Genomic DNA, 27,712 nt, shown 5'->3' with positions numbered 1-27,712 from the left:
ACACACACACACACACAGAAGCAAACTTAAACTGAGGATGCAATGGAGAGCTAGAGTGTAAAACATTGGTTTCAGGAGGCGCAGCTTGTAGCGAAGGAAATTGGTTGGGAAACACTGTTGTAAAAGGAGGAAGCATGAATTCATGGATTATCTTTCCCTGCATGCAGAGTTAACACCGAAGAGATCCTTGGATGGATGTTAGACTAAATGTGGTCAAAATATTTCACCACCAACAAGAATCTAATCAGAACAGATGTTATGCATATTTATATCCTGCACACATGTTATCATACATATGCATAGAGAGGACAGTGACTTTCATCTTTCAACGCAGAAAGAAGACCTCAGACTACTCTCCCCTCCCCTCTTTACCACTCTGCCTCAGTATCTCCATGCTGGAGGGTCGGATTCCTGCCTGGCATCGCCCTCTCTGCCCTGCACTGTCGCTGCTTGTGGAAACATGCTCCTCTGGCCCAGTGGAAGCTGTCAAAGCCCCACGTTTAATGACTGTGAGAGGAATGCTGTTAATTGGCAGCCAGCAGTTCCTGCTAACAGTTGACTGATAGAGGTGTGCTTTAGTCAAAGTCTCTCTTGAGCGACTGAAACACACACAGGCAGCATGTGTTCGATGGTAGAAGAGTTCAGTAAGACAGTTAGGCTGCGTTAATTGCTAACACAATGTGCAACCCCCCTTTAAAAGAAAAAAAATCCAGTCAAGCCTTTCGTGGAATTTTTAGCCTGAATGACCCAAATAATCCCTCACCGCTATTGCTTTACCAAATCACTTGTACCACTGCTTTTTATAACACAATATACAGGATCGAATCAACTTGGCTTCTGGCATGTCTTTGATCGCTTTTGTGAGAGTAAACTAGACAAATGAGGGCAGAGGTTCAATCGCTGTGTGTGCTTCTCAGTGTGACAGTCGTAGATATATGACAAAACTAGGTCATTGTGCCACTGTTTCCCACTCATCTTTGTGGGTTGAGTGGAAGAGCAGAACACTAAGTGGGCGCAATGGTCGCTGCAGCGTCCAAAAGCTTTGAAGGCAAAGCAGCTCAACCGACTTGACGCCCCAGGGTGCCTTTTGCTCCTCAGCTATGGATCCTCCTGCCTGTATCTTATTTGTGGGACGAGCAGGGGGAAGAATTAGGACTGGAATAATACAGAATGCAGAACCATGTCTGTTGTCATTTATCTTCTCTTTTTTCATCACTTAAAGAAGCAAATGTTCGGTCTCATTTTATTTCTTCTTAGATTAGATTTTTAATTTTGTTTGAAAGATGGGTTCAGTTTCTGGGTAAATTCAAGTGATGTTATACCTGACATGCCATGCTGTGTTTGTCTACCCGCTCTGTGCTCCATCATACCTGCAGCAGACCAGCAAGTCTCATAAAGGATGCATAGGTTACATTAGTGTCTGTTGCTGACAGACAGCGTGAAAAGGATCAAAATCAAGGCAACGATCAACTTAACTAACCCCTGTCAAGAAAGCTGAAACACGCATGTTTCCCCAGATGCCAAAACATTTCTTTAAATGACACCTTAATAATTAGAGTTAACAGCAGACTTGATTCAACCTGGAAGAAGGAGGCGAAATCCGAGAGGCATAGCAGGCAGCATCCATCCGCCAAAGTGTCCTTGAGAAGAGCATTTACCCGTGCCAGCAGGAGTCTGTAGCTGACATTGATCTTTGACCTTGCTTTGAAGGAAAGTACAAAGAGAACTGGCCTGTGGGGATTAATATAATTTCACCTAATCACAAACCAACCCTGAACATACCCCTGAAGCTGCAAATGTTTTTATTGGGTGAGTGAATCTGCTCTGTTGTGTATAAACAGCAGCAGCTTGAATCTCTCATGCCAGTCTGTTTTTCATGCCTGTTCTCTCTTTCTCTCCTCAGATCTCCACCCTGAGGCGCCAGGGCAGGACTCTGTTCTCCACTGTGCCGGAGACTGCAGAAAAAGAAGCTCAGTCGCTGTTTGTCCAAGAGGTAACACTAATACACACCTGGGTGTGAGCACTTTTTGCCCCTTCGTTATCCCAGGATCTTGGCGAGAGCTTAACCCTCTCTGTCGTGACCAAAGCCTGGCTCAAAACTTTAGTTTGGAGCAGAGCCATGTTTTTCTCCCTTTTCCCCCAAACTCAGTTGCTTCACCTCTGTCCAGATAATGCAACAGGCTCAAGAACCTGAAGGCCCTTCAGATACTGGAGCCAGTAAGCTGAGACATGAATCCAAACAAAGATTTATTCTGATTTGTTTAAGGGGCAGGGTTAGATTTCAGAGAGATCGAGCGGAGAAGAAGAGTTTCTGTGCATTTCAAAAATGTAGCCAGCCTTTAAATGAACCTTAATTTGCATTCTCCACTCTCACATGTTTCCTGACAATCCCGGGGATTGGCTGCAGATGGAATCCACAGTTCACTGGTGGTTCACATCGTGTTGTTTCAGGGGAGATGTGCGCTCGGTTTGGCTGGGGTGCGGCCCAGATAGAGCCTGATAGAGGATAGTCCCCCATGACTGAAGCCAGGAATTACATCATGACTACATCTGGAGCAGCTGTGCAACCTCACACAGATGGATGTTCTTGCTATGAATCTGTTTTAGGACTTTTTAGTGACCACTGGCCTCAGTCGACAATTGAATGTTTATGTATTCGCAGAATTAATAAACATTTATTGGTGTATTACAAATCAAGTCGGTGTGTTGGCAAACAGTGATTAAAAGATACGAGGACTAAAAGGAAAAACTTAACCTGCAACATGAATCCTGTCCAAATGGTTGAGTTGTTTTCATGTAAGTCGAACATAAAAGTCTTGTGCCTTTCTTACATGCTTGATTCGTGTGAGGATCATTCAAACACATGAACAGCTCTCTTTTCCTTCCTGATGTGGAGTAAGATAGATTTCTTTGCCAGTTCGTCTTGATGTAGTGCCGTGTTGCATCCGCTAAAGCTCCCTTAAACCATGAACTCTGCCCTTAAAGAAATAACTGTATGTCCACGTTTGTTAAAAACATGGAGGTTAAGAAACCTGAGCAGTAATGTAAGTAAAGGTTTTAAATTTCCCCTCACTCTCCTTTCTCTCTGTCTCTCTGCAGTGCATCAAAACCTACAAGTCTGACTGGCATGTGGTCACTTACAAGTATGAGGAGTATTCAGGGGACTTCCGCCAGCTCCCAAAGTAAGTGTGTGTGGTTGATGTGGTGGAGTTGCTGCTATCCAGTTGTTGACACTCGAATTGAGAATGTTTCTTTACACCCGTAAATGCATGTGCTATACAACTGATTGCCTGTGTTATCCCCTGTTAAAAGCTAAACATGCTGCAAAATCCCTTCAAAGGATATTTTCAATCTCACTGTGTTTAGTGACATTGCCCCTTTGTTTACAGCCCGCTGAATGTTCAGGCCAGATCTGTAGAAAGAAGGAAATGTGCGTCTCCGAGGTTCTTAGCTCTTCCACAACAACAATAGAGGCTTCCTATGTTTTTCTACTCAAGATAAGCAAAGCTATTCTGGGACAGCTGCTGATGGATATCATTTAAGTGTAAAGGAAATCCCATGGTGCCTGCAGCGTCCTTGGTCAAACCACTTTTCCTTAAGGACAGGAATGTGCTTCACAGATGTTGCGTGTCATGTTTAAAACATTGTAGCATGAACACTAAACAAGCCCCAGCCTTGACACTGTTTATGCTCGTGGTTCCCCTGAGCAAGCGTGGTCTTGTGCATGTCAGAGGGGCAAATTGTCCAACAGGGGTTTGAGCTGTAAAACTAGAAGCTTTGCTGAGGGACCTTGAAATAAGAAAAATCCATTTGCATTTTGCACTTTGTTTGCTTCTGAAACGTACTTTTATATTCTTAGAGCTACTGTGTGAAATGTTCGGGGACTAGTACTCTATTTCCTCGTGTTCCTTTGAACTACATACTTTTATACATGTATATAACATCATTTAATTTCTATTTATTTGGCCTTACTATGATCTGAACATGGGGCCTTACTGAAGTCCAAAACCTACCTGCTTGACACCTGAATTATTCGAATAAGTCTGATCTTGTTACACCTGCAGTAATATTGTTGGATAGCTACCAATACTAGCAAGAATGATTTCAGAATCCGCCCTCTGTCTTACAAAGCTTCACATGAATTCCTTCTCCTTCATCTTTCAGAGATTCAGCCTTTTGTTGCTTTAGCTCGGGAATACGCTCCCACTTTAAATTCAGGTGGCAGACTCTTTTGTTTCCAAACTCAGAGGTTATCTATGGAGGAGTGTTAGCACATGTCAGACAGGAAAAGTTGGAAAAACTTATACCGATATTTTGGTGAGGACCAGAGACTGTTTACCTGCCTTCTTGCCCTTTCTTTACATTTAGCATGTATGCATGTAGGCTCCCTCCACAGCTTTAAGTGATCGTGTCCCTGTACTTTCAGTAAGGTGTTGAGACCTGAGAAGCTGGCAGCTCACCTGTTTGAGGTGGATGAAGATGTGGAAAAAGACGAGGTAAAGCCATCAGTCACAAACACTTCTTTCCTCTTCATGAACATAGCACATCAGCAAACTCGTTAAGTGTTGATGACAATGAGTTTTCTCGGCCTAATCAAAACATACGCAATCAAACTTGATTTTCAGCGAGAGCAAGAAAGCACAAACTTTAATTTTGTACCGTAACATGTCATAATTTAATACTTACACTCATTTGTCCAGAATAGTTGTGACATTTTCATGACATTTGTAGCACATCCCTTCTCAATAATTACCTTGCTTAAGGCACTGATTTAACCAAAGACCTTTAACTGACTCACAGTCATGGCTGAAATCTCCTGAGATTACAGGAGCGTGGTGTCGATGTAAATGTCGATCCATCCTAATTAAGAGCATTGTTCTCAGGAAACACTGGTCAGCTCTTGTCTCTCTGTCCTCCCGCTGGCCTCGAGGGCACTCAGCAGATTTTAAAGACCAAGTTAACAGTTGTGTGTGTGTGTGTTTTCCCATCGATGAAGAGGGCCTATGTAACCCTATAATTTCGTAATACTTGTTTGTTTGTAATAATGTGTTTTTGTAACCTCCTCCTGCAGGACACAGCCTCCCTGGGATCACAAAAGGGAGGAGTGTCTAAACATGGCTGGCTCTACAAAGGCAACATGAACAGTGCAATCAGTGTTACGATGCGGGTGGGTACAGACACCACTCACAGCTTAAACAACCAGTTTTAATATTGTTACTGGTATGGGACTTTATTTATAATATTTATAGGAGTATCACTTTTTCAGACAGTGGGATTAAAAGGATACTGCTGATAAAAACGTAGCTCAGGTACTCAGTCAGTTGTAAAAACGGTTTTGTGGCTTCGATGTAGAATTATGTTGTAGAGTTAGTATTTACTCGTATGCAAAGTACGCTCTTGCTAGTGGTAGCCTTTTACTTGTAGGACATTTCACCCTTTAGCTTTCCCACGCCCTGTCCTCACCCTTGTTGTATTAATAGAGAGAAAGAGGCCGCTTGGGATGTTAACTGTGTGTTTTTTCATCCTCCAGTCCTTCAAGAGGAGGTACTTCCATCTGGCTCAGCTGGGAGATGGATCCTACAACCTCAACTTCTACAAAGATGAAAACACCTCAAAAGAACCCAAAGGAACAATCTTTCTTGACTCGTGTATGGGGGTCGTTCAGGTATTCCACCTTTAAATGCAAGCACAAAAATGAATGGGAAATTTGAAGCTATTTCAAAATTTAAAGGGATTTAAAAACCAGATCATTGAATCATTGTCTGCATTTGTGTAATTTTAGAACAGCAAGGTGCGTCGCTTTGCCTTTGAGCTGAAGATGCAGGATAAGAGCACGTTCCTGCTGGCTGCAGACAGCGAGGCAGAGATGGAGGAGTGGATCGGCACACTCAACAAAATTCTCCACAGCAGCTTCGAGCAGGCCATGCAGGAGAAGAGGAATGGAGACCTGCATGACGGTGTGTTTTCCTGCTTTTACTTGATGTCTTGCATGCTTTGCCGAGCAGCTCAATTATTTTTGCCCGTATTCATTTGCTGTCTCACTGTGTTGTGTCGTCATGTGTTTTTGTTCAGGCCATTTGATTCTTGATGCACCTGCAGGGCTCCTTCGATTCCCCTGTAACACATAAATTAATTTATCTCTGGGATGTGTCAAACGAAACCCACTCGTGCTTTTATTATTAACATTTCTGTCTTATGTAATCCTCACTCCTCATCACAGAGAGGCAAAGAGCAACACATCATTATGTTTTTATATGGCTGCTTCAGCTTACAGTCCTCATGCTGATCTCTCCAACAGATGAGGAGCTCGGAAAAACAGACATCTCCTCCGGAAGTTTTCAAGACTGCTTTCAGGTAGTCTGTTTCCTACATAAAACAATGCTGTCCACCTTTGTTTGACCACATGACAGGCAACAACATGTGCCTGTGTCTACAAACTGTGGAGGTGTTTTAAAGGCCTAGAGGTGCTGACATGCTTCACTTGGAAGCAGTTTGAAAATTAAAAAGAGCTCTGCTTTTGATAGATTTTTGAAACAGCTGTGCTTCCTAAAAACCAGGACCCCATATTTCCCTGTTGATGCTAACCCAGCAAACATCTGGTTTAGTGTGTATGGTCCCCAAATGAAGAGGCCAGATCAGGCCAAGTCCGACACTGGAACGTGGCACTCTTACAACAAACACTTAAAGGCACAGCCTGTCAATCTTTTAGCTGCTGGGGACCAAATCAGAAATGAAAGAAAATGGATTTACATAAAAGTTAAGACACTAACAACAAGGTTTAAAATGAATGCTACTGCTGCTCTGTTTCTGCTGGATGTGGACACTATTCCCTAACATGGCTACTACATCCAGGATAATACTGAACTGTTCTGATACAGTTTGTTTCAGTACCTCTGATTGGCTTCGTCGTTGTAATGTATGAGAGGTTGCCAACATTGATGATTTTTAAATGCATTTATTTAGAGGATAAGCACGTTGATGATAAGGGTTGCAAAATTGGATTTTACAAAGATTTGTATGAGTGTGTATAAATATTTTTGAACACTGACATCGCTGTCCTTTTGTTATTGCAGCACTCATTCTTTCTTTAAATTAAAGTTTTGAGATGAACACTTTGAAACACTTTTTGTCTTTGTGATGTCCAGACTGCCAGAGATATCGAGTCCAAAATGAGGAGTGAGGCTCGCCTGAAACTGTTCACTCTGGACCCTGACACACAGGTGATGAAGATTATAAAGATCAGCTCATATAATTTATTGATTTCAGACATTTTCAACCTTTTGATATTGTTTCCTTGTTCCTCAGAAACTGGACTTCTCTGGCATCGAGCCTGACGTTCGGCAGTTTGAGGAGAAGTTTGGAAAGAGAGTCCTCGTCAACTGTCATGACCTGTCGTTCAACCTGCAGGGCTGCGTTGCAGATAATGAAGAGGGACCAACAACTAATGTACGTTTTAAAGAAAAAGAAACACTCGAGTACAGCTGAATGTTTTAATTATAAACCGCACCGTCTAATTACATCAAAGTTTGAAGTATAATTCCCTGAAATGTCTTTATGCATTCCAGAGCGAGCTGTAAATCTGTTAAGAAGATCACAGACAGTTCAGATGGCTCGCTTGGCGGGCCCCTGTCAAAACTAGCATTGTTGGCAACAGGAATTAAAGTTACCATGGCAACAGGCCTCAGCCTCCCACCAAGCATTAGCACCAGTCTGACGCTGGTTTCCTGCTGTCACTCTCCAAGTCCTCTGTCTCTTTGGAGGAGAAAACTGCTGGTGCCACACTCAGCACTCAGTTTAGAGACCACAGCTTTTAAACTCTGCTGCTCACACTAAAACACGCACACAGAAAATGGGTTTGTGTTTCCAAAGTGGAAACCCATGGTGGAAAAAGCAAAAAGGAAGATGAATTACATCGATATTACATTTTGACTTGATGGAAAATGAGAAGTGCATTAGGGAGTAAAGCCATCCCTTAAACTGCTTCTTCCCTCCCTGTTCTTTGTGTTCCACCTCAAAAATATTTCCTCCTCCTCTGTCCTCAAAGGTCGAGCCGTTCTATGTGGTCCTGTCCCTTTTTGACGTCCAGAACAGTAGAAAGATTTCCGCTGACTTCCACGTGGATCTCAATCACCCTTTGGTTCGACAAATGACGTCAGGCTCCAGTAGCGGGCAGGATTTACACATTAATGGCAGCGGAGATGGTCCTTTGGCTGCTCAACGGCAGGCCAGCGGACTCCCAGAGGGGGCTCTGCAGTACCCCAAACAGGGGGTTTTCTCTGTCACATGCCCCCATCCAGATATATTCCTGGTGGCAAGGATTGAGAAGGTGCTGCAGGGGGGGATCACCCACTGCACTGAACCCTACATGAAGAGCTCAGACTCCTCTAAGGTACAGAGATTTGCAAAAATGACAGGAAAATGACAAATGCAATTTAAGTCTTTAAAGTAAAGTTTATCCCATGTTTTCTCACCAACTGCAGATGGCTCAAAAGGTGCTGAAAAATGCAAAGACAGCCTGCAGCAGACTGGGCCAGTACAGGATGCCTTTTGCTTGGGCTGCAAGGTGACAACACAATTTATTTCATCTACTCTTTGCATTATGTGTCATCTCAATCTCCCCTTAAAGGAGTACGCTGACATTTTTGGTAAAAGGGTTTTTTTTCTCTGTGGTAGAGATTTAAAAAAGTACACTCATTTAAGATCATGACAAAGTATATCTGTAATCTTAGACTCGCTTTGTTCACATCTAACTGTTTTTGAAACATCAACAGACGAACAATAATCCCACTGCAGCCTGAAATATAGGTTCATCTTTCCAAACTGATGTTTTCATTAAATATTGACTTTGCGTTTTATATTTCAAACACCCACACATTCAAAGGCCCAATTTTGTATGCTAAAGGAAGAAAGACTTCGAGCAGTAGAGGTCGTGAACTTCTCTGGCATTGTACTCATGAATAGACTCATCTACTTCAACTCATTTAAGTGATGACGTTAAGGGAAAACTTTTAGCCTCTAAAAATCGAAGGGAACTTTTCTTCTTTTGCCGTGATACCAAATAGTTATCCAGATTTAGGACACTGCATATGAACTGAGTGGAAACTGTCAAAGGAAAGCCTGCTGGGAGGCACAAATCTTTAAACCACCAGTGTAGAACTGAAATGTGCTCTTTCTCCACCAGATTCAATGTTTTTTTTACTGTCTCTGCAGGCCTGTTTTCAAAGATGCATCAGGAACTTTGGACAAAAGCACTCGCTTTTCTGCTCTCTACAGGCAGGACAGCAGCAAGCTGTCAGACGAAGACATGTTCAAACTGCTCACTGACTTCAGAAAGTACGCCTTTTTGTTCTTCTCTCTTCAAACTATCAGTCGCACTTGTTTCAATTCATTCTTTAAATCTCTGTTTCTTTGTCTTTTTTTTTTTCCACCAGGCCTGAGAAAATGGCCAAACTGCCAGTGCTCTTAGGAAACTTAGATGTGACAATTGACAGTGTGGCCCCGGACGTAACCAGTAAATAACCTGCTAAATATTTACGAAATCATAATTCATGTCAATTTGTTTGATTATTGAACGCCTCCCTTTTCCTGTCTGCAGATTGTGTGACTTCCTCTTACATCCCTGTGAGGAACTTTGAAGGCAACGGACTCGTCAGCGCTCATCTGGAGGTGGAGGAGTTTGTCCCCTGCATCGCTAAATGCTCCCAACCATTCACCATCTATAAAAACCATCTCTATGTTTACCCAAAACACCTCAAATATGACGGACAGAAGTCCTTTGCTAAGGTACAAACATCGTCAATGCTAAGCAGAAAATAGGATTATTACATGTTAGTATTTATCCTTTATGCAACATCATATGATCCTAACGTGGAAGTGATGCTTTTGTTTGGCTTGCTTTTCTTTATCGTCATCATTTTTGTGTTCCTGTCGGGCCTAAAAAACAACTGGCAGCCGCCTCGGGCTCGTTCAGCCAAGCAGCAGAGCTGGATAGAATTATCCTTACGCAGAGCTGCAGCTTCTGATTAATACATTAATACTTTTCTTTTCACTAGGTCAGCTCCATGTAGGAAGCCAGCCTGCATTTCTCCACCCATCTGTCTCTCTGCCCTCCATTGTTTTAAATGATAGCAGCAAGTCATTCCCTGAAATATCGTCTCTGTCTTTGTTGAAAGTGACGAACTGAAGACAAATTGGCAAAAATTGGTCCCAGACCAACTGGGATATCTTTAAGATCGTTCATGCTTTTTTAATCACTCTGTTTTGTATCTTTTTTCTTTGCTCTTCAGGCGAGGAACATTGCTGTTTGTATTGAATTCAAGGATTCTGATGAGGAGGAGGCCCTACCATTAAAGGTATATTTGAATGTTTCAAACAGCTTTTTGCACACCGCCCTCTCAGAATGAACACTGGCATCTAGAAGTGTCTGAAAAAGATGTTATATTCCTGTTTATATTTTATAACTTTAAAAGATAATATAGATTTACAAATCTTCAAAGTTGAATTCCTTAGAGACTCATAAAGAATTATAGGTCTAAAGTCACAGTATAAAGTCTTAACAACGGGAATTGTGCAACATTGAAATGCAAAGAAAGCTAGTGGCAGCCTTGTGCAACACAGCCCAAATAATGACTTTAATGATTTGGGACTCCACTTGAAAACCTGCTCTTGAATTAGTGACTTGACTGTCTAAGGCTCGGGACTGGTTTCCCTCTGTGATCTTGTCTCTGGACACCATATTGGACTTTTGACTCGGGATGTGATTTTGTACTCGTTGATCTTGATTTGGGTCTCCTTTACTTGGGATTTTATATCTAAAAACTGTCAAACATTTTATGCTTTAAAAACCTCCTTCCTTTGAATCCACTACAGTGCATCTATGGTCGGCCCGGAGGTCCTCTATTTACTAAGCAGGCACATGCAGCTGTTCTGCACCACCAGCAAAACCCTGAGTTCTATGATGAGGTATTTAAATGCTTAATCTACCCATGTTTAGCTTAATTTAATATATGTTTGAATGTTATTTGCTTAAAACGAGGAGTGAGAGCTACAAGTCTAAAAGTTGTACATACTGTATGTTGTTTCTATTGAGTCGATGTGTGTTAAAGTGAGGAGTTCCCTCTCGCCTTCATTCATGTTTTTTTGAGAACGTTTCAACCCCGCTTTCAATCCTCACTGGAAATCAACTGCAGACATTTTTTTTTTTTTTTTTACCAGAATAAAGCTCCATCTGCATTAAAGAACTTGTTCTGTGTTTTCTCTCCTCCAGATAAAGATAGAGCTGCCGACCCAGCTGCATGAAAAGCATCACCTTCTGTTCACCTTCTATCACGTTAGCTGTGACAGCAACAGCAAGAAGAAAGACCTGGTGGAGACTCCTGGTAGGCTGCACATTTCAGTTCCCACCTCTGATGGAACAACCAACAGATGTTTTAGGAACAATTTATGTAAACGACTGCTGCACATAAAGTGGGAGACGCATTATGATACATGCATGCTTACTGACTGTAGATTTTATGACGCTTCCCTGTAAGTGGAAATGTTTGAAATGCTAATCTCAAGTATTATCACTATTTAACTAACATGTGACTGCACCTGTTCTTCACCCACAGTGGGTTCAGCCTGGCTGCCTCTGCTCAGGGACGGCAGAGTCATCATGAATGAACAGCTGCTGCCAGTCGCTGCAAATCTGCCTGCCGGGTACCTGAGCTCACAGGATGGAGTCAACAAGGTACAAAATGAGGAATGCTGAAAATAAAAAAATACTTTTCACTCATTCTAGACTGCTTTTAATTGCAGGTGTTCTTCTTGTTGAGGTTCAAGTAATTCTTTTGTTAAAGTGCAGGATTGTAATTCGCAACTTTCTGGTTTAAAGTATCTCCCTGTGATGAACTCAAAGACTTCCAATTTATTAGATAGGCTTTATCACATTTCCATATCAGATCAGATGCGATTAGGTGTAGACGGATGTTCATCTTGTTATTTTGTGATTGGATTGGGACCTTGTTAAAGCCTTCACATGAAATGCCTCGGAAATCTGATCAGGGTTCAATCTACTGCATTAAAACTATCAATGGCATCTCACTTTTAAGAGCCCTCAGTGCTGGTTTGTGGTGCCAGGATAATGGGTTTAGAGCAAATTTAATTAAAGCTGCAGAATGTATACCAAAGTAGCTCAACAGATAAGCTTTCGGGTTTTATGCTAATGCTGATTTAAAATTGAACTTCATGTGAGCTTCAGCTATAAACATCTGTATTCGGTTTATCTTGCAGCACACTGCAGACATATGGCAAACAAGCTTTCTTTGTTTTTTTAGGAGCAACTATTGCTAATTAGTTGACTAAATCAGGTTATCTGCATCGTTGCTTTCATGTCATTGCAGCACTCTGGCTCTGAAATCAAATGGGTCGATGGAGGGAAACCGTTGTTCAAACTCTCAACTCATCTTGTTTCTACAGTTTACACTCAGGTACCTACACAGTGTACTTCCACTTATGCTCATTTTATCATCGCACTTTTGTCCTTGCATGAAAAACAACAACCTAAATTCTCTTTTAAGAATGTAAATAAACTGAAATGGTTGTTCCTTTCTCAGGATCAGCACTTGCACAACTTCTTCCACCACTGTCAAAGCATGGAGAGGTCAGAACAAGCTTTGGAGGGGGAGCTGGTTAAATACCTGAAGGTATCGTCGTCTTCCTTTATGTCATATACCAAAGAAGGGGGAAAAAAACACGCCTTTCTTCATGCCTGATTAAAGACACCCATTTAATCTAGCATTGAAGAGAAAATGACAAGCTAGAGTTTACATTCCTTCAATATTTGTTTGCTTTTCCTACTTCCTCCCCTTCTCCTTCCCAGAGTCTGCATGCGATGGAAGGTCACGTTATGGTCAACTTTCTGCCCACCGTGCTCAACCAGCTCTTTTGTGTTCTAACCAGAGCTACACACGAGGACGTGGCTGTCAACGTGACAAGGCAAGCCAAAACACACACACGGGAAATACCTGTTTACAGCAGCAGAAAGATGTGCCTTACAGCAATATATTTAACTCCTCTCCATAGAAAATTATAACAACAGCGCTTTCATCTGTTTCTCGCTCTGAAGCACATTCCCCTGTTTCTCTGAAATAGCCTGAATCCTTCTTCTCATTAGACACTCACCTATGGTTTTCACGCTCCGTCTATACGCTTTATATCACAGTGGGGTGTGCGACTGGTCTTTCAAGTTCTGTAGGAAGTGTGTAAATGAGGATTCTTTGTCTGAATTATTAAAAAGTAGTGGCGTGTTCCTTCTAGTGTGACTCTTTTTAATTCTTTATATTCTCATGCTGTATCTGTTTCTCTTCAGGGTGATGGTTCACGTTGTTGCACAGTGCCATGAAGAAGGGCTTGAACATTACTTGAGATCTTATGTCAAGGTGTAGTTTTTTTTTCTCTCACTATACTCATGCTGATAATATGGAGACACAATGTTTATGCTTTGAAAACAAATGCACTGATTTAGTTTGTTCCTCTATCCTCAGTTTGTGTTTAAGCCGGAGCCTTATTCGTCTCCCAGTGTGAGAACAGTTCACGAGGAGCTGGCGAAAGCCATGACCGCCATTCTCAAGCCATCCACAGACTTCCTGACGAGCAATAAGCTGCTCAAGGTAACATACTGTGTGTATGCCAGATTCAATCACATATATGACTATTTAACTTGATGCCTTTGTATTGACTCTGTTCTTATGTTGCAGTACTCATGGTACTTTTTTGAAGCTCTGGTAAAATCCATGGCTCAGTATCTCATGGAGAGCGGGAAGGTCAAGGTAGTCCCTGTTTTAGTCTTTTTTGTCTTTTGTTACGCTACTTCCTCGAGGCCTAAATCGTCTCACTCATCTCTTCTTTTTTCTCGTCAATGCAGCTCTCCAGAAACCAGCGCTTTTCTGCATCATTCTATCACGCAGTGGAGACTCTGGTGAATATGCTGATGCCACACATCACCCAGAAATACAAGGACAACCTGGATGCAGCTCGCAATGCTAACCACAGCCTGGCAGTTTTTGTTAAGGTTGGCACTCCTCCCAAAGCCTGCAATCCTGCTTTAATGTGTAGAAGAGTTTGTTACATGATTCAAAAGATTCCAATCAATGACCTTGAGTTCTCTCACCTTTTCACGTGCAGCGCTGTTTCACCTTTATGGACAGAGGCTTTGTATTCAAACAGATCAACAACTACATGAACTGCTTCATGCCTGGAGACCCCAAGGTTAATGGACTCCTGTGTTCCCGTGCTTATTGTTTGAGTCCAGATAATTCAACAAGAACGTAAAAGCTCACTTTATCTTGCATTCTTTCCAGACTTTGTATGAGTTCAAGTTTGAGTTCCTGAAGGTTGTTTGCAACCATGAGCACTTCGTCCCTCTTAATCTGCCCATGCCCTTTGGAAAAGGAAGAATTCAAAGGTTCCAAGGTAAAGAGAACAAAAGCATGCTAAACGTCACTTTTATCAAAGCACATTGCAGTTTATGCACAACTTGTTCTCTCTCCTATTATCTCTGTTGATTGATGCCTCCTACAGATCTGCAGCTGGACTATTCCCTCACTGATGACTTCTGTAGAAACCACTTCCTGGTGGGGCTCCTGCTGAGGGAGGTGGGCGGGGCTCTTCAGGAGTACAGAGAGATCCGTCAGATAGCAGTCCAGGTGCTGAAAGGGCTGATGATCAAACACACATTCGACGAGCGCTATGCAGCGAAAGTGAGTTCTCCAGCTCGGTTTTTTTTTTTCTCCCACAAAACCCATTTTACCGTTGTGTAGCTGTGAAGGAACTTTCCTGCTCCTCCTGATTTGCTTTACCATCTTAGTTTGCATGTCTCATGACAGCCTAATGTGTCATTCCAGAGCCAGCAGGCCAGACTTGCAACCCTCTACCTCCCTCTTTTTGGCCTGCTCCAGGAAAATGTCTACAGACTTGACATCAAGGAGTCAGCCCCATTAAGCAACCACAATGTAAGCCTGACACCTTGTGGTTTGAAACTGTATAGCAGCTTATTTCTCTCATCTGTCTCTTCAAAAGATTAAGTACAGGGCTTAATGTCTTGATGTCTTACCCTCGTGAATAATTGAAGACAATGTTTGTTTTTTTCTCTATTTAAAGCCTGGCTTTCATTGTGACCACTCTCTTTCCCAGAATGCCCGGGAAGACTCTCTGGTGCCAAACTCCATGGTGACTCCTCAGAAACCTGGCAACTGCATAGAAAATGCCCTCCACAAAGATGTGTTCGGGGTCATCTCTGGAACAGGTAAATACTCCCGAGACTGTCTTACGATCGTTTGGAGCAAAGTCAAAGCAGGCAGGAATTCTTTTAAATCCTCCTAATGAGGTAAATGTTTTCTGAGTTATTAATTTCTGAGGATCTTTAACGATGAAACCTCAAACTGGCTCATAAACCTAACTTCCCTTTAATTTGCTTCGCCTCTTTTTCCCCTGGTATCCCAATTGGAATAGTAATTTTTTTGCTAGTTTTAACATGGCAGCAAATATATATTTTCTTCTACAAGCAAACTTTCCCACTGTAGATTTATCCAGTTGTATTGTATGCATTAAAACGTGTTTGATGCTTGATTCATGCAGCCTCCCCTCACAGCTCCACTCCAAACATCAGCTCGGTTCACCACGCAGACTCCAGAGGCTCCCTGGTTTCTACGGACTCTGGAAACAGCCTGCTGGACAAGAGCAGTGACAAAACCAACTCCCTGGAAAAGGTAAATAAATACTTAGATGAGAAATGGCAAGAATACTTAAAGGAGCAATAAGTGACTCTGACACAGTTTCAAAGGCATCTCCAATATTTATTCTGGTTTTATCACGTTGCTGTTTGTGGAGCTTATCAGTAAAATGGCTGATGCCTCTTTACGACTGAAATCAAACCATTCAATCATTGGCCAGATTGATCATTTCTGTGTCGTAGTTTTTAATGTTTGAAAGTGCTGTCACAGGAGAGGTGTCAGACTGGGCAGGTGATAAACTGTCACTGTGGAAAAAGCCTTTTTCACTGCAAAGATTCACAATGAGGGATATAAAAACAGGAGGAGAACGAAGGTCAAAGGTTAAACTTTTGCACGGCAACAACCCATACATTTTATCCTAATGACATTATTTGCACTCTCGGACATGCATACTCCTTACCACCCCCTCCTTCAGACCTCCAACACCCCCTCGCCCCACCCTGCAACCTGCCACTCCTTCCCCAAAGAGCACTGCTCCAGGAGGCACTCGGTCAACGTGCCCCCTCTCCCTCTGGACTCCGAGGACAGAGTCCAACGTCTTAACCGCGCCACAAAGCGCGTCACCATGGACTTTTCTCTCCTCTCGGTGCCTCTGCAAAATGAGAGTGACAATGACGAACCAGCTGCAGGCCTGAGGATGGAGGGAAATCAGGAGGAAAACATACCCATACAAGTATTCAGTGTGACCTGTGTGACCTCTACAGCAGAGAGACTTTGGGTTGCATTTGTACAGAGTCCAGCAAATTTCTTCAGTAGACAAGATTCTTTTGGTGCCTTTAAGATTAAAAGACAGTCTGTGGTTTGCAGATATCTGTAGAAAATCCTCCCAAATTTCTTCTTCTCTGCATGTCCCACTTTAGGGAGTGTGTTTGCTTTTCCCGAGGTAGAAGTCTAGCTGACCTCACAGACTTCTTGGTGAATTTCCTCTGATGCAGTAATGCACCTCTGAATGTGTTTCTTCAAACTTGCATTGATGTTGCTATCTCAAAGCACAGAGCTGCGGCAGCAAATGAGCTATTTTTTTCCCTGCTCTCTCGTCTACTTTCCACCCTGAAGGAAAAAAACCCCCTGACATTTCTCAACTCTGAAGTTTGGGGTTGTTTAAGTCTTTATTTCTTTGAAGTGTACATTTTGTTGCAACTGTGCCGTCTTTGCCCTCTAACTAAAACTTGTACCCTCTCATTTGTTGTCTGTCTATCATATCAGAACCAGTGTGCTTCCGCTCTGGGCAGCTCGTTGCTGCGTTGTGACAAACTGGACCGTGATGAGATCAAAAACCTGCTCATGGGCTTTCTGCATATCCTCAAGAGCATGTCAGAGGGTAGGACAGTCTGTCACTGTGCTGCATTTAAACACGTGTATTTGAATAACTGGTCCAAGCATTTTCTCCCAATTTTCTTTCTGTTTCATCATCTCAGAGGCCCTGTTTGCATACTGGAACAAAGCAGCCCCCTCAGACTTAATGGACTTCTTCACATTAATAGAGTGAGTACAGAACCAGTAGGATGTTTCATAAGATCTATCTGAGCAGTTCACATTGAGACTTCAGACAACAGGTATTGAGCATTTAAATAGATCACTTTGATTTATGATTATCCAAAATGTAACATTGATCATATTTTGTTCTATTGGGGGACAAAAACATGTCTGCCTCCTGTTAAAGAATTTGAGAAACGGTGCAAAAATAGGTTGAAAAATCTATCCATTTATTTAAATATGAATTTAAATTCTCATGCCAAATGAAGTCAAACCAACCTGTTAGAAAGTTTAATCTTCATTGATTGAACATGTTTTAATGTACGAGTACATGAGTGTTGATCATGATCTCTGAGCGAGCTTCTCTTCTTGTGTTTGTCCTGCAGAGTCTGCCTCCATCAGTTTAAATACATGGGGAAGAGATTCATTGTCAGGTGAAGACTTCAATTATGCCACTTATGTCGTTTGACTCAATGAACTGATTCTTAAACTGGATGATTGTGGTCATGATCTCTGCTATAATATGACTCACAGCCCTGCACCAAACACCAATCTTTACTGACTCTTTTAATCCCTTGCTTCTGGTTTGTTCTCTCGTGCTGGAGAGTTGTTTAGTGGTTTATATCGCGGCCCCTGGCCTCTCCTGCATGGGTAAGAAATGGCTGTATTTATGTCTCACTCTGCTTCATTAAATGCATGATGCTGCTTTTGTTTAAACTTTAAAACCACATTGTATTATTTTCTGTTGTTTCTATTGCTGCTGAGACATTTTCTGATTTTATCTCTGTACATCTGATCCTTTAACGCATCTCCACATATTGATTTGTCAATCTTGTGACTTTATCTTAGTGTAATGGTCTTTCTCTTCTCCAAACAGGAGCCAGGAGAGTGTCGGGCCTGTAGCTCCTGACAGGAAGTCTCTGACCCTGCCTGTGTCTCGTAACAGAGCGGGGATCCTTCATGCTCGCCTGCAGCAGCTGGGAACTCTGGAAAACGCTCACACGTTCAACAACAGTAAGACTTCCTCAGCTGTCCTGACTGTCATGAGGGAAAGCATTAAAGTAGTACTTTATTTGTTACACACTGTAAAAGAGCTGTGTGTGAAACATAAAGACTAAGATAGCAGGATTTGTGCAGCACCTGTCCACTTAAACAAACCTGCACAAATGTTTCATGTTTTTATCACATACATTCAAATGAAACGTTTTTAAGTTAAAAAGTTGAATAGGACTTTGAATAAGTATTTGATGTCTTCTACTGACCTCTGTGGGCAGAAAGTGAATATTACACAAATGACAGCTTATCTTTTTCCTTTAAAAATGCAATATAGGAGAAGAATTATAAATGTGGGCACTCTGCTAGTTATTGCTTTAATAAAGTGACCTTGTGCTTTCTGTACAGTGTACTCTCATACAGACGCAGACGTGAGCAGCCAGTGTCTGCTGGAGGCCAATGTGTCGACAGAGGTCTGTCTCACAGTGCTGGACACACTCAGCATCTTTATCATGGGGTTCAAGGTATACATCCCATCATTTTACGTTTTTCTTTCAACTCACAACTTACTGTATGGTTCTTATATTCTGTTTTTAACGTGTCCTTAGACGCAGCTGAATTCAGATCTGGGTCACAACCCCCTGATGAAGAAAGTTTTCCAGGTGCATCTGTGCTTCCTGCAGATCCCTCAGTCAGAGGCCGCCCTCAAACAGGTCTTCACCTCACTCAGGACATTCATCTACAAGGTGAAAGGGCATGTTGTAAATCTGTTGTGTTCTGTTTTTTTAAATCATTATTTCTTTTGAATATCCTTTAAAAACTTGCATCAATCCCTCTCTCTCACCAGTTCCCCTGCACCTTCTTTGACGGCCGGGCCGACATGTGTGCCTCTCTTTGTTATGAAATCCTCAAGTGCTGTAACTCCAAGCTAAGCTCAATCCGTAGTGATGCAGCACATCTTCTATATTTCCTCATGAAAAGCAACTTTGACTACACCGGGCGCAGGTCTTTCGTACGAACACACCTGCAGGTACGTGTGTTTATAGCTTTTTAACAGCCGGTCTGATGGGATCAAGTATATTCTTATTTTGTTTTTGTTTGTTCTTTCTTTACACTCAGGTGGTGATCGCTGTCAGTCAGCTGATTGCTGATGTCATCGGCATCGGGGGTACACGTTTCCAGCAGTCTCTCTCCATCATTAACAACTGTGCCAACAGTGACAAATCCATAAAGGTAAGGGGGGGATTCAGCCTCACAGTTACTGTATGTAAAACATCCCTGATTTATTTCCAATTCCCATTTTAACCTCACAAAAACTGCTGTCATGGTGGCAGAATTCACCCCTGTTTTTATCTTTGTTTCTTTATTTGTCTCTGTAAGTAGACTTTAACATTTGTAATTTCTCATCCATTTCACTTTCAAACTGTTCATACTTCATATAAGTCAGTTTTCCTCTATTCGAGTTACCGAGATTGAAGAGACGAGTTACTCGTAAAAATTCAACAGTTCAGATGTTTCTGTTTTGCCCTCTGCCAGCATACAGCATTTCCATCAGATGTGAAGGACCTAACGAAGCGCATCAGGACGGTGCTGATGGCCACAGAGCAGATGAAGGAGCACGAAAACGATCCGGAGATGTTGGTTGACCTTCAGTACAGCTTGGCCAAATCCTACACCAGCACGCCTGAGCTCCGCAAGACCTGGCTGGACAGCATGGCTCGGATCCACAACAAGAACGGAGATTTATCAGAGGTACTGAAAAAAACATTTCAGTGGCAGAAAACAACGCCTCTAAAGGCACATCGCATTTATGTACTGACCTGTGTTTGTGTCTCACCTGCAGGCAGCCATGTGTTATGTGCATGTTGCCGCTTTGGTAGCCGAATATCTGTGGAGGAAAGGTAAGTCCACGATCAATGGATGTTTTATTGGTATGCTTTATTGACTGACTCCCCCATCCCATTTTCAAGCCCAGCACAGTTTAGCAGATGGCTGTTCCGTCATGAGCTCGGGTCTGCTGAAGATTTCTGCCTGTTAAAAGGAAGTTTTTTCTTGCCACGCTATGACGGATTAAGCTGGGCTCTTGTAATATAGCCATAAGTAAGGTCCTTTACCTGCTTTTTGTAAACATAACAATGAGCATGGTCTTGTTACCTGCTCTTTTGTTAATGTTAACAGACAAACAGTAAGGTCCTTTACCTGCTTTTTGTAAAGTGTCTTGAGATAACGCCTGTTATGAATTGACGCTATATAAATAAAGATTGATTGATTGATTGATTGATTGACTGTAAAAACCTGCTGACTTTCAACTCTATGCCAACATTATAATCATCCCAGTTTATAGGGGGCCATAAAATAAGTAACTTGTCATGGTTAACACAACAGAATGAAGATCATTATGGAAGAAATGCTCAATAATTATTCAAAAATTATTCTAAAAAAATGGATTTGACACAATTGTTTTGCAGAGGGGAAAGTAATAAAAATGCTTTAAACCTAAAAAAATGAAAACAAAGAATGTGTGTGCTCATTAATAAAGACGAAGAAACCTTCATGATTGAAGGATGAGAGCCGATCCATAATACGTCCTGCCTCTTTCAGCGACATTGTTCTGTCACATTTTAAAGTCAGAACATATTCAGTCGCACACACACACATAGGAACACACTTCTGCTTCCACCTGAGCACCTGTCCAAGGGTCATACTGCATGTTCCTGCGTTAAAAACGCTCCAACGCTGCATTCCTGAGATAAGATCTGACACTGAGTTCAGACTACGGAGCGGATCCGTTGTATACGTTACAGGCTTTTATGAACTGTTTGTTGTTAGGTCAGTGTGTGATCCTCCTCTCTTTATAGAATACAAAACATTTAAAGGAAGATTGCAGGTCATGTGTTTTCATATGGAAAAAAAAACACTTTTAAGTACTGACACATTATAAGCCCCAAATGTAAAGACACTATTTTATTTTCTTAGATTTGATACGAAATCCTTTGATATGAATTGTTTTGACGTACTTTACTGATCCCTTGATGATGTTTCTGGGTCTCCAGTCCTGCACACATTCACCCTCAGTAGACTCGCTGCACATGAGTCGTAGTTTTATGGTGTGAACAAACAAAGATCCACAAGGCAAAACTTGTTTTGGATTGGATTATGGGGCTCCACTGTGACTACCATTAGTTCCAAATATTTCATAACGCTCCTTTGACACATTTTCAATCAGCCGTGAATCTCTTCTGCATGTCTCGTTATTTCAGCTGTGATTTATTATTAGTAATCTCGTGTTTTTCTTGTTTCTTGTAAAAAGTCTCACTTAAGCTTAGTTGTGTTTTTTTTTTTTTTCTTCAGGTATGTTCAGGCAGGGCTGCTCAGCTTTCCGTGTGACCACTCCCAACATCGACGAGGAGGCGGCCATGATGGAGGACGTGGGGATGCAGGACGTTCACTTCAATGAGGTCCGACTTGGTGTCAAACGTGCCGTTCCTATCTTTGAATATCTGCCAGCACGCCAATGTTGTCACAGCATTTAGAAGATCCTCATCACTAACACGTGTAACATCATGACTTTCTTCATGCTAAAAACAGTTTTCATATCCTTGAAAATCTTCCCGTCACACTGTGTTGACGGAGCATTTAAAGGTGTTGAACTTCCTCATGAATGAACACGTGTCACTTTAGAATTTTCCAGCAGCGCTCTTATCACTGATGGATATGAAATATCCATCGTCGACTTTGTACAGGGCTTGGTTCGTGTGTTGTTTACGTAGAAGATCACTGATCTGGCAGGTCGGACTGTCTTTGGAAAGCTCAGTCAGGGTTGCAGCAACGCACACTGCAGCAGGCACAGTGACTTGTTGACACAGAGGCTTCAGATCTAGCCAGCTGATAACCCTCTGAAATTGAAAATGATGGCCTTACTCTGTGTAAGCTTTTATGAGTTGGTCAACAGCTCTGGAGGCTGCTTTGAACACCTTTCCTCTTTATGAGCTGGACTCCCCCAATAAACAGAGCTGACATGATGGACCCATTTCCTCCCACATCTGCTGTCTTTACAGGAACACTGTGCTCAGTTAAGCCTCTTAAATGAATGCAGCGAATGAGGAGAGAAACCTTGAACGTAGTTAAAATGTATTTCTCTGGGTGTTCAGGAGGTGCTGATGGAGCTGTTGGAGGAGTGTGCTGATGGCCTCTGGAAGGCGGAGCGTTACGAACTCATCGCTGACGTCTACAGGCTCATCATCCCCATCTATGAGCAGCGCAGAGACTTCGAGGTAAACAGGGATCGGGCTGTTTGCTTTGTGTGTAATTTCCTCCATCTAAAGGTCCAATTCACAAAGCAGAATGTGGCAATGATACTCAAGCCCACAAATACACACACAGTTTTGCAGCTCCATGCAGCTAGCTCTTGATTTGCATCTGATCATGGAGCTCCTCTCTCTCCATCCATTGTTTGCTTAAAACTTTGGTTCCACACACTCAGCAGCAGGTTTTTTGTCCAAGTCCTTTTTACTCTGCAGCGTAGTTTAGCATTGAGCATTGAACCCTTGACCTGTGTTTAGTTAACCAGACTGTGGTTCTTTTCGTTTAGGGGGCACAAAGGCCAGACGATCCTTTCATGAATCAGGCCAGCGTGTTTGAACTAAAAATGACTGCCAATAAAGTTTAATTCTCTTTTACTGCGCTTGAAAATCTGTTTTTGTGTTTTTATGGGACAGAAACTGACACACCTGTATGACACCCTCCACCGCGCCTATACGAAGGTGATGGAGGTGATGCACACTGGCAAGAGACTTCTGGGTACTTACTTCAGGGTGGCCTTCTTTGGACAGGTAAGGGGCAGCTCCTTTGAAATAAAAAAAGTGGAATAACAACTTCACCACAGCTGTGATTAAATAGTAATCAAATATTAAATCAAAGTTCAGATAACAACATAGAAGCAGTCTTCCTATCCAGACACTCAACAATGATTCTCAACTTCATTTCCTGTTTTAATGAAGCTTTCTCTCTTTTGTCCTCCCCCTCCAAGGCTGCGGTAAGTGTGTAGGGGTGTAGTCTGTTAGCCTGGTGTGCTCCACCTGCTTGCATCATCATCATCATCATCATCATCATCATATTGTTTGAAGGCTGATGCTAAGTTAGCGTCACGATGTAGCCGTAGGTCCTCTAGATTAGCCTCAGTAGTGGCTGATTTCTGAACATCATCTGAGAAATGATCTGTGTCAGCTGCATACTTACTGCTGCGTACTCCTCCAGTGCTGCCTTATTTAAGCTGACCTCCCTGTTAACCCAGAGTCATTATACGGGCCTGCTTCCACCCACATGTACTTTAGTGTACTGTTCCATAGATACACGACTGAGGAGCAGTAATAGATGTTTAAAAATCACCCAAACAGATCATGTTCCTCTGGAGATCAGCTGAAATATGCATGTTTGATCTTATCATTCCTTCTCCTCTTTTTTTTCTTGATAACTTTCTTTTATGTTTGAGCATGTGAGTTGTTCTATATTTAGACTAAAGTTGTCATTTTTGTTCCCTTGTTTGTTCGATTGTCCTTTCAGCAGTTTTGGATCGCAGTACTTTAATCAAACGTGGCATGCCATTGTCTCCTCGACAATAGTGTGTCTTTTTCCTGCTCGTTTTGTTTGTACATGAAGTGATTCTTTTTCAAGGTCGAGGTTTGATAAAAACTCTTTAGCAGGCCTTTAAATAATATTCATGTTTATATTCTCTTTCAAAGGGTTTCTTTGAGGATGAAGATGGGAAGGAATACATCTACAAGGAGCCAAAGTTCACTCCGCTGTCTGAAATCTCCCAGAGGCTGCTGAAGCTCTACTCCGACAAGTTCGGCCAGGAGAACGTCAAAATCATTCAGGACTCTGGCAAGGTGGGTGAGACCATGCTGATGTAGGTTTGTAGTGCAGAGTTTATCGTTACAAAGCAACTCCATACAGAAATTCTTCCAACTGCAAACCGAATTCAAAAAGGCTACAGATGCAAACGATCTAACTTAATAAAATGTCTGAAACACTACTCTCTCTCTTTTATAACTTTAGGGGGAGCCTGGTTAGCTTTTTAAATGTCTTTGCAGTCTTTATGCTAAGCTAACCTCATCAACTCCAGGATGTTTCTTTCTAATTTATTGCAGACATGAAATTGTGTCTGTCACTAAAAAAATACGAATCTTTTAAGAACGCAGATATTTTATTGTTTTCTTTGTTTGAGCTAAAATAAAATACCTCACTCTCTTACGCACCCACAGGTGAACCCTAAAGACCTTGACTCCAAATACGCCTACATCCAAGTGACCCACGTCACTCCCTACCACGATGACAAGGAGCTGGAGGACAGGAAAACCGACTTTGAGAAGAGCCACAACATCCGGCGCTTTGTGTTCGAAACGCCGTTCACGGTGTCGGGAAAGAAGCAGGGCGGAGTGGAGGAGCAGTGTAAACGGAGGACTATTCTAACCAGTAGGTCACTCAGGGAAAACAAGTCATTGTCAGTGTCGCTGTTTGGATCATATAACGTGTACTTTATAGAATGACCAGTCTTATCGCAGCAGCAATGTGAGGAAGCAAAGAACAGACGTCGTCCTGCCACCTGTTCTTGTTGATAACACCTGATCTGTCAGATAGGGCGAGGTATACTGTAACTGCACTGCCCACTTAATCCCAAAGTTCAGGCGTTATCTGGTCTTAATGATCACACAGTCATTTGATTCACTCTCCTGCTCAGTAACTCTTTAAATCCTAGAAACAAATGGAAGTAAAAGATGTTAAGCACTTTAGTTTTAGCACATGTATGTAGACGCTGTCTCATGAAGCTGATATTATTTATGCCCTTTAACCCCATGTAGCCACCCACTGTTTCCCCTACGTGAAGAAGCGTATAGCAGTCATGTACCAGCACCAGACCGACCTGAGCCCCATCGAGGTGGCCATAGATGAGATGAGCTCCAAGGTGGCCGAGCTTCGCCTCCTGTGCTCGGCCTCTGAGGTGGACATGATCCGACTGCAGCTCAAACTGCAAGGCAGCATCAGCGTTCAGGTCCGAACTAACAGTTCACGCTGATGTTCAAAAGGGGATGTCGTGTTATTTCTTACGATGACATACAGTGGAGTTTATGTTGCTCCATTTTTTTTCCAGGTCAATGCAGGTCCTCTTGCTTACGCCAGAGCCTTCCTGGACGACAGCAGTGCCAAGAAGTATCCGGACAACAAGGTCAAACAACTCAAAGAGGTGTTCAGGTACTTTTCAAGGACAGAAAAATGCATCTCTGCATCTTTGAAGTGACATGACGATTTTACCAAAACACTCAGTACCTAGTTTGTTCAGGTGTTCTCAGTAAAGTGTGTCCTCGAGGTTCATGGCGTGATGGACAATATGTCGGACTGGCCCATAAACATTTTAAATGCCAGTGTGACAACTTGCAGCGTGTTTCTAGTTTTAATTATGCAGAAAATGTCTGAAACAGCTGGAAATGCAAATCACTCTATGATCATGTTCAAAAAAGAAACTACATGTATGAGTTGTGATTGTGTGCAAGCTGGAGTTCCTTTCTTTCGCCAACATGTCCTCCGTCTTTGTAGGATGGTGTCATTCCTCTCTTCCTCATAACACCACTGGAAATGATCGATGAAAATAGGTCTAACTACATGTTCCTTCACTGTCCACACTCTGCATGTTGCTTCAGGTGAAAAGTTACTGACATGCGGTTGCATCTGTCCACAGGCAGTTTGTGGACGCGTGCGGTCAGGGGCTGGGAGTGAACGAGCGTCTGATCAAAGAGGACCAGCAGGAGTATCATGATGAGATGAAGGCAAACTACAGGGACCTGGCCAGAGAGCTGTCAAACATCATGCACGAACAGGTAGAAACATCAAACACTGCTGGAGAAAGCATGTCCTCCTTCAAACTAATGGATAATGTCACTGAAATCATGTCTGTGGGTTTAAGTAGTATGTTATAATAGAAGTACAGCTACCTCAAACTAACCGTGTACTAACCGTGTCTCCTGTCTCTTCTCTTCGTGCTGGCCTGAGCAGATTGGATGGTAAAGTTACTTTGGTTATTTGATGAAGTAACAGTAGTGTTGTTCTCCACTCACGAAGATGACGGGAAGTTCAAATTGACCGAGATGTAGAGGTTGTTTTATTTCTTGCATATTAAAAGTGCTATGCTTTATATGTGATGTTTTTTACAACAACAACAACGACCCCCTCCAGAATCAGGACTAAGTGTTAGTAGGCCTCAGTTCAGGATAAAAATAACACCTGGTGAAGTCCTCTCACCATGTTCTTAAATGAATGTGCATGAAAGTATTTCACTTTCAAACAGGATTCAAAAATGCATTTCTTACCTTCCTCTTGACATTTATTTCCCCCAGATTAACCCAGTGGATGACGGCACGAGGAGCGCGCTGTCAGACTCAATGGGTATCTTCAACGCCATCAGTGGCACGCCAAGCAGTGCCAACACACACGGCTCCACCACCATCCTCTGATCCAGAGGTTTCACACCAGAATCATGCCTTTTTCACCACCGAGTTACTGATTTACCTGCCTGAGAGTCAACAGGAACACATTTACAGCACATTTAAAGTTCCTGAACACAACCTGAAGAATTAATTTGTTGTTATTTTTTCAGTACATGTCATCATTAGGCACTGTGCTCATCTATCTTGTTTCCTATGGAGACCGTAGTCAACTTGATTCTACAGGATTATTGAAAGATTTGGGTCGTATATCTTTATTGTATACTCTTAAATACGTGTATTTGATGACACAGCAAGTGTGTATTCAATACTGTGACTTTTAACAGAGCTCCACCCAGGGGATGTCACAACAAACGTGAGGGACTTCAGTATTCACATCTGACCCAACATCTAATCTGTTTTCTATCTGCAGGGTTCCCATTATTGTTCAGTGTTTGTAAGAGAGTGTTCAACAAGAAATACATCAAAAAGTGATCAGTCAAAGCATACATACATCCTTTTGCTGACGCACAGTATTTTTGTTATACTTTTCCATTGAGTCGCTGTGACAGCAGATGCATCACAGTGGATTTTTATGTGACTTTGGACAAAGACTTATTCTCTCTATTTTAGGCCAGTGGACGTGTAAAGAATCAGTCTAAAGCCAAGTGAACCACGACGTTTCAACCCATTTTCTGTAAAGAAAAGTGTGCAATATTTTCTATTGTTGTCAAGGCAACCTACTGCACAGAAAGCCACTCTTGCCAAAGACATTAGAAAACATGCTGTGCAATGCAAGACAAGGGTGCAACTATTTTTAATCTCCCCCCTTTTTTTCGTGGTCTGTCATGTAAATGCCTTTTATTATCTGTGAGGTAAAATGCAAAAGTTTTTATGTTATTCTGCTCATGTAAATACGTCTAAGACATAAATAAAAGAAGAAACTCTTATAATACATTTGTTCATGCCTTGCTTTTGAATGTCACAATCCAAAGA

The 27,712-nt window shown here is 42.2% G+C and overlaps 1 protein-coding gene across 4 annotated transcripts in view; it reads left to right on the top strand.

Annotated features, from left to right (window-relative positions):
* Positions 1–27,669, top strand: part of LOC306818364 (dedicator of cytokinesis protein 9-like) — a 55,368-nt gene extending 27,699 nt beyond the window's left edge. For 3 of the 4 annotated variants that reach the window (XM_079335919.1, XM_079335920.1, XM_079335918.1), the window contains 50 exons: positions 1,904–1,993; positions 3,100–3,182; positions 4,427–4,496; positions 5,072–5,167; positions 5,531–5,665; positions 5,783–5,957; positions 6,299–6,354; positions 7,146–7,220; positions 7,306–7,446; positions 8,045–8,389; positions 8,481–8,563; positions 9,211–9,333; positions 9,432–9,511; positions 9,596–9,783; positions 10,287–10,352; positions 10,870–10,962; positions 11,267–11,378; positions 11,610–11,728; positions 12,381–12,467; positions 12,594–12,683; positions 12,860–12,975; positions 13,349–13,418; positions 13,524–13,649; positions 13,737–13,808; positions 13,904–14,050; positions 14,164–14,247; positions 14,340–14,451; positions 14,560–14,738; positions 14,883–14,990; positions 15,172–15,283; positions 15,616–15,746; positions 16,977–17,091; positions 17,189–17,255; positions 17,633–17,680; positions 18,124–18,260; positions 18,648–18,763; positions 18,848–18,985; positions 19,087–19,269; positions 19,359–19,472; positions 19,776–19,991; positions 20,083–20,140; positions 21,591–21,697; positions 22,391–22,513; positions 22,958–23,071; positions 23,981–24,127; positions 24,503–24,713; positions 25,100–25,290; positions 25,390–25,490; positions 25,975–26,113; positions 26,630–27,669. In XM_079335919.1, coding sequence (XP_079192045.1) covers positions 1,904–1,993; positions 3,100–3,182; positions 4,427–4,496; positions 5,072–5,167; positions 5,531–5,665; positions 5,783–5,957; positions 6,299–6,354; positions 7,146–7,220; positions 7,306–7,446; positions 8,045–8,389; positions 8,481–8,563; positions 9,211–9,333; positions 9,432–9,511; positions 9,596–9,783; positions 10,287–10,352; positions 10,870–10,962; positions 11,267–11,378; positions 11,610–11,728; positions 12,381–12,467; positions 12,594–12,683; positions 12,860–12,975; positions 13,349–13,418; positions 13,524–13,649; positions 13,737–13,808; positions 13,904–14,050; positions 14,164–14,247; positions 14,340–14,451; positions 14,560–14,738; positions 14,883–14,990; positions 15,172–15,283; positions 15,616–15,746; positions 16,977–17,091; positions 17,189–17,255; positions 17,633–17,680; positions 18,124–18,260; positions 18,648–18,763; positions 18,848–18,985; positions 19,087–19,269; positions 19,359–19,472; positions 19,776–19,991; positions 20,083–20,140; positions 21,591–21,697; positions 22,391–22,513; positions 22,958–23,071; positions 23,981–24,127; positions 24,503–24,713; positions 25,100–25,290; positions 25,390–25,490; positions 25,975–26,113; positions 26,630–26,746 — 6,006 coding nt within the window. In that variant the 3' untranslated portion in view covers positions 26,747–27,669. The remainder of the gene's footprint in view (positions 1–1,903; positions 1,994–3,099; positions 3,183–4,426; positions 4,497–5,071; positions 5,168–5,530; positions 5,666–5,782; positions 5,958–6,298; positions 6,355–7,145; positions 7,221–7,305; positions 7,447–8,044; positions 8,390–8,480; positions 8,564–9,210; positions 9,334–9,431; positions 9,512–9,595; positions 9,784–10,286; positions 10,353–10,869; positions 10,963–11,266; positions 11,379–11,609; positions 11,729–12,380; positions 12,468–12,593; positions 12,684–12,859; positions 12,976–13,348; positions 13,419–13,523; positions 13,650–13,736; positions 13,809–13,903; positions 14,051–14,163; positions 14,248–14,339; positions 14,452–14,559; positions 14,739–14,882; positions 14,991–15,171; positions 15,284–15,615; positions 15,747–16,976; positions 17,092–17,188; positions 17,256–17,632; positions 17,681–18,123; positions 18,261–18,647; positions 18,764–18,847; positions 18,986–19,086; positions 19,270–19,358; positions 19,473–19,775; positions 19,992–20,082; positions 20,141–21,590; positions 21,698–22,390; positions 22,514–22,957; positions 23,072–23,980; positions 24,128–24,502; positions 24,714–25,099; positions 25,291–25,389; positions 25,491–25,974; positions 26,114–26,629) is intronic. The other variant, XM_079335921.1, reaches the window with a different exon arrangement.
* The last annotated feature ends 43 nt before the right edge of the window (positions 27,670–27,712 follow it).

This window comes from Symphodus melops (assembly GCF_947650265.1).
Source record: "Symphodus melops genome assembly, chromosome: 23".
In the NCBI taxonomy this organism is placed as follows: domain Eukaryota; kingdom Metazoa; phylum Chordata; class Actinopteri; order Labriformes; family Labridae; genus Symphodus; species Symphodus melops.
This window is presented reverse-complemented; position numbering and strand designations above follow the sequence as displayed.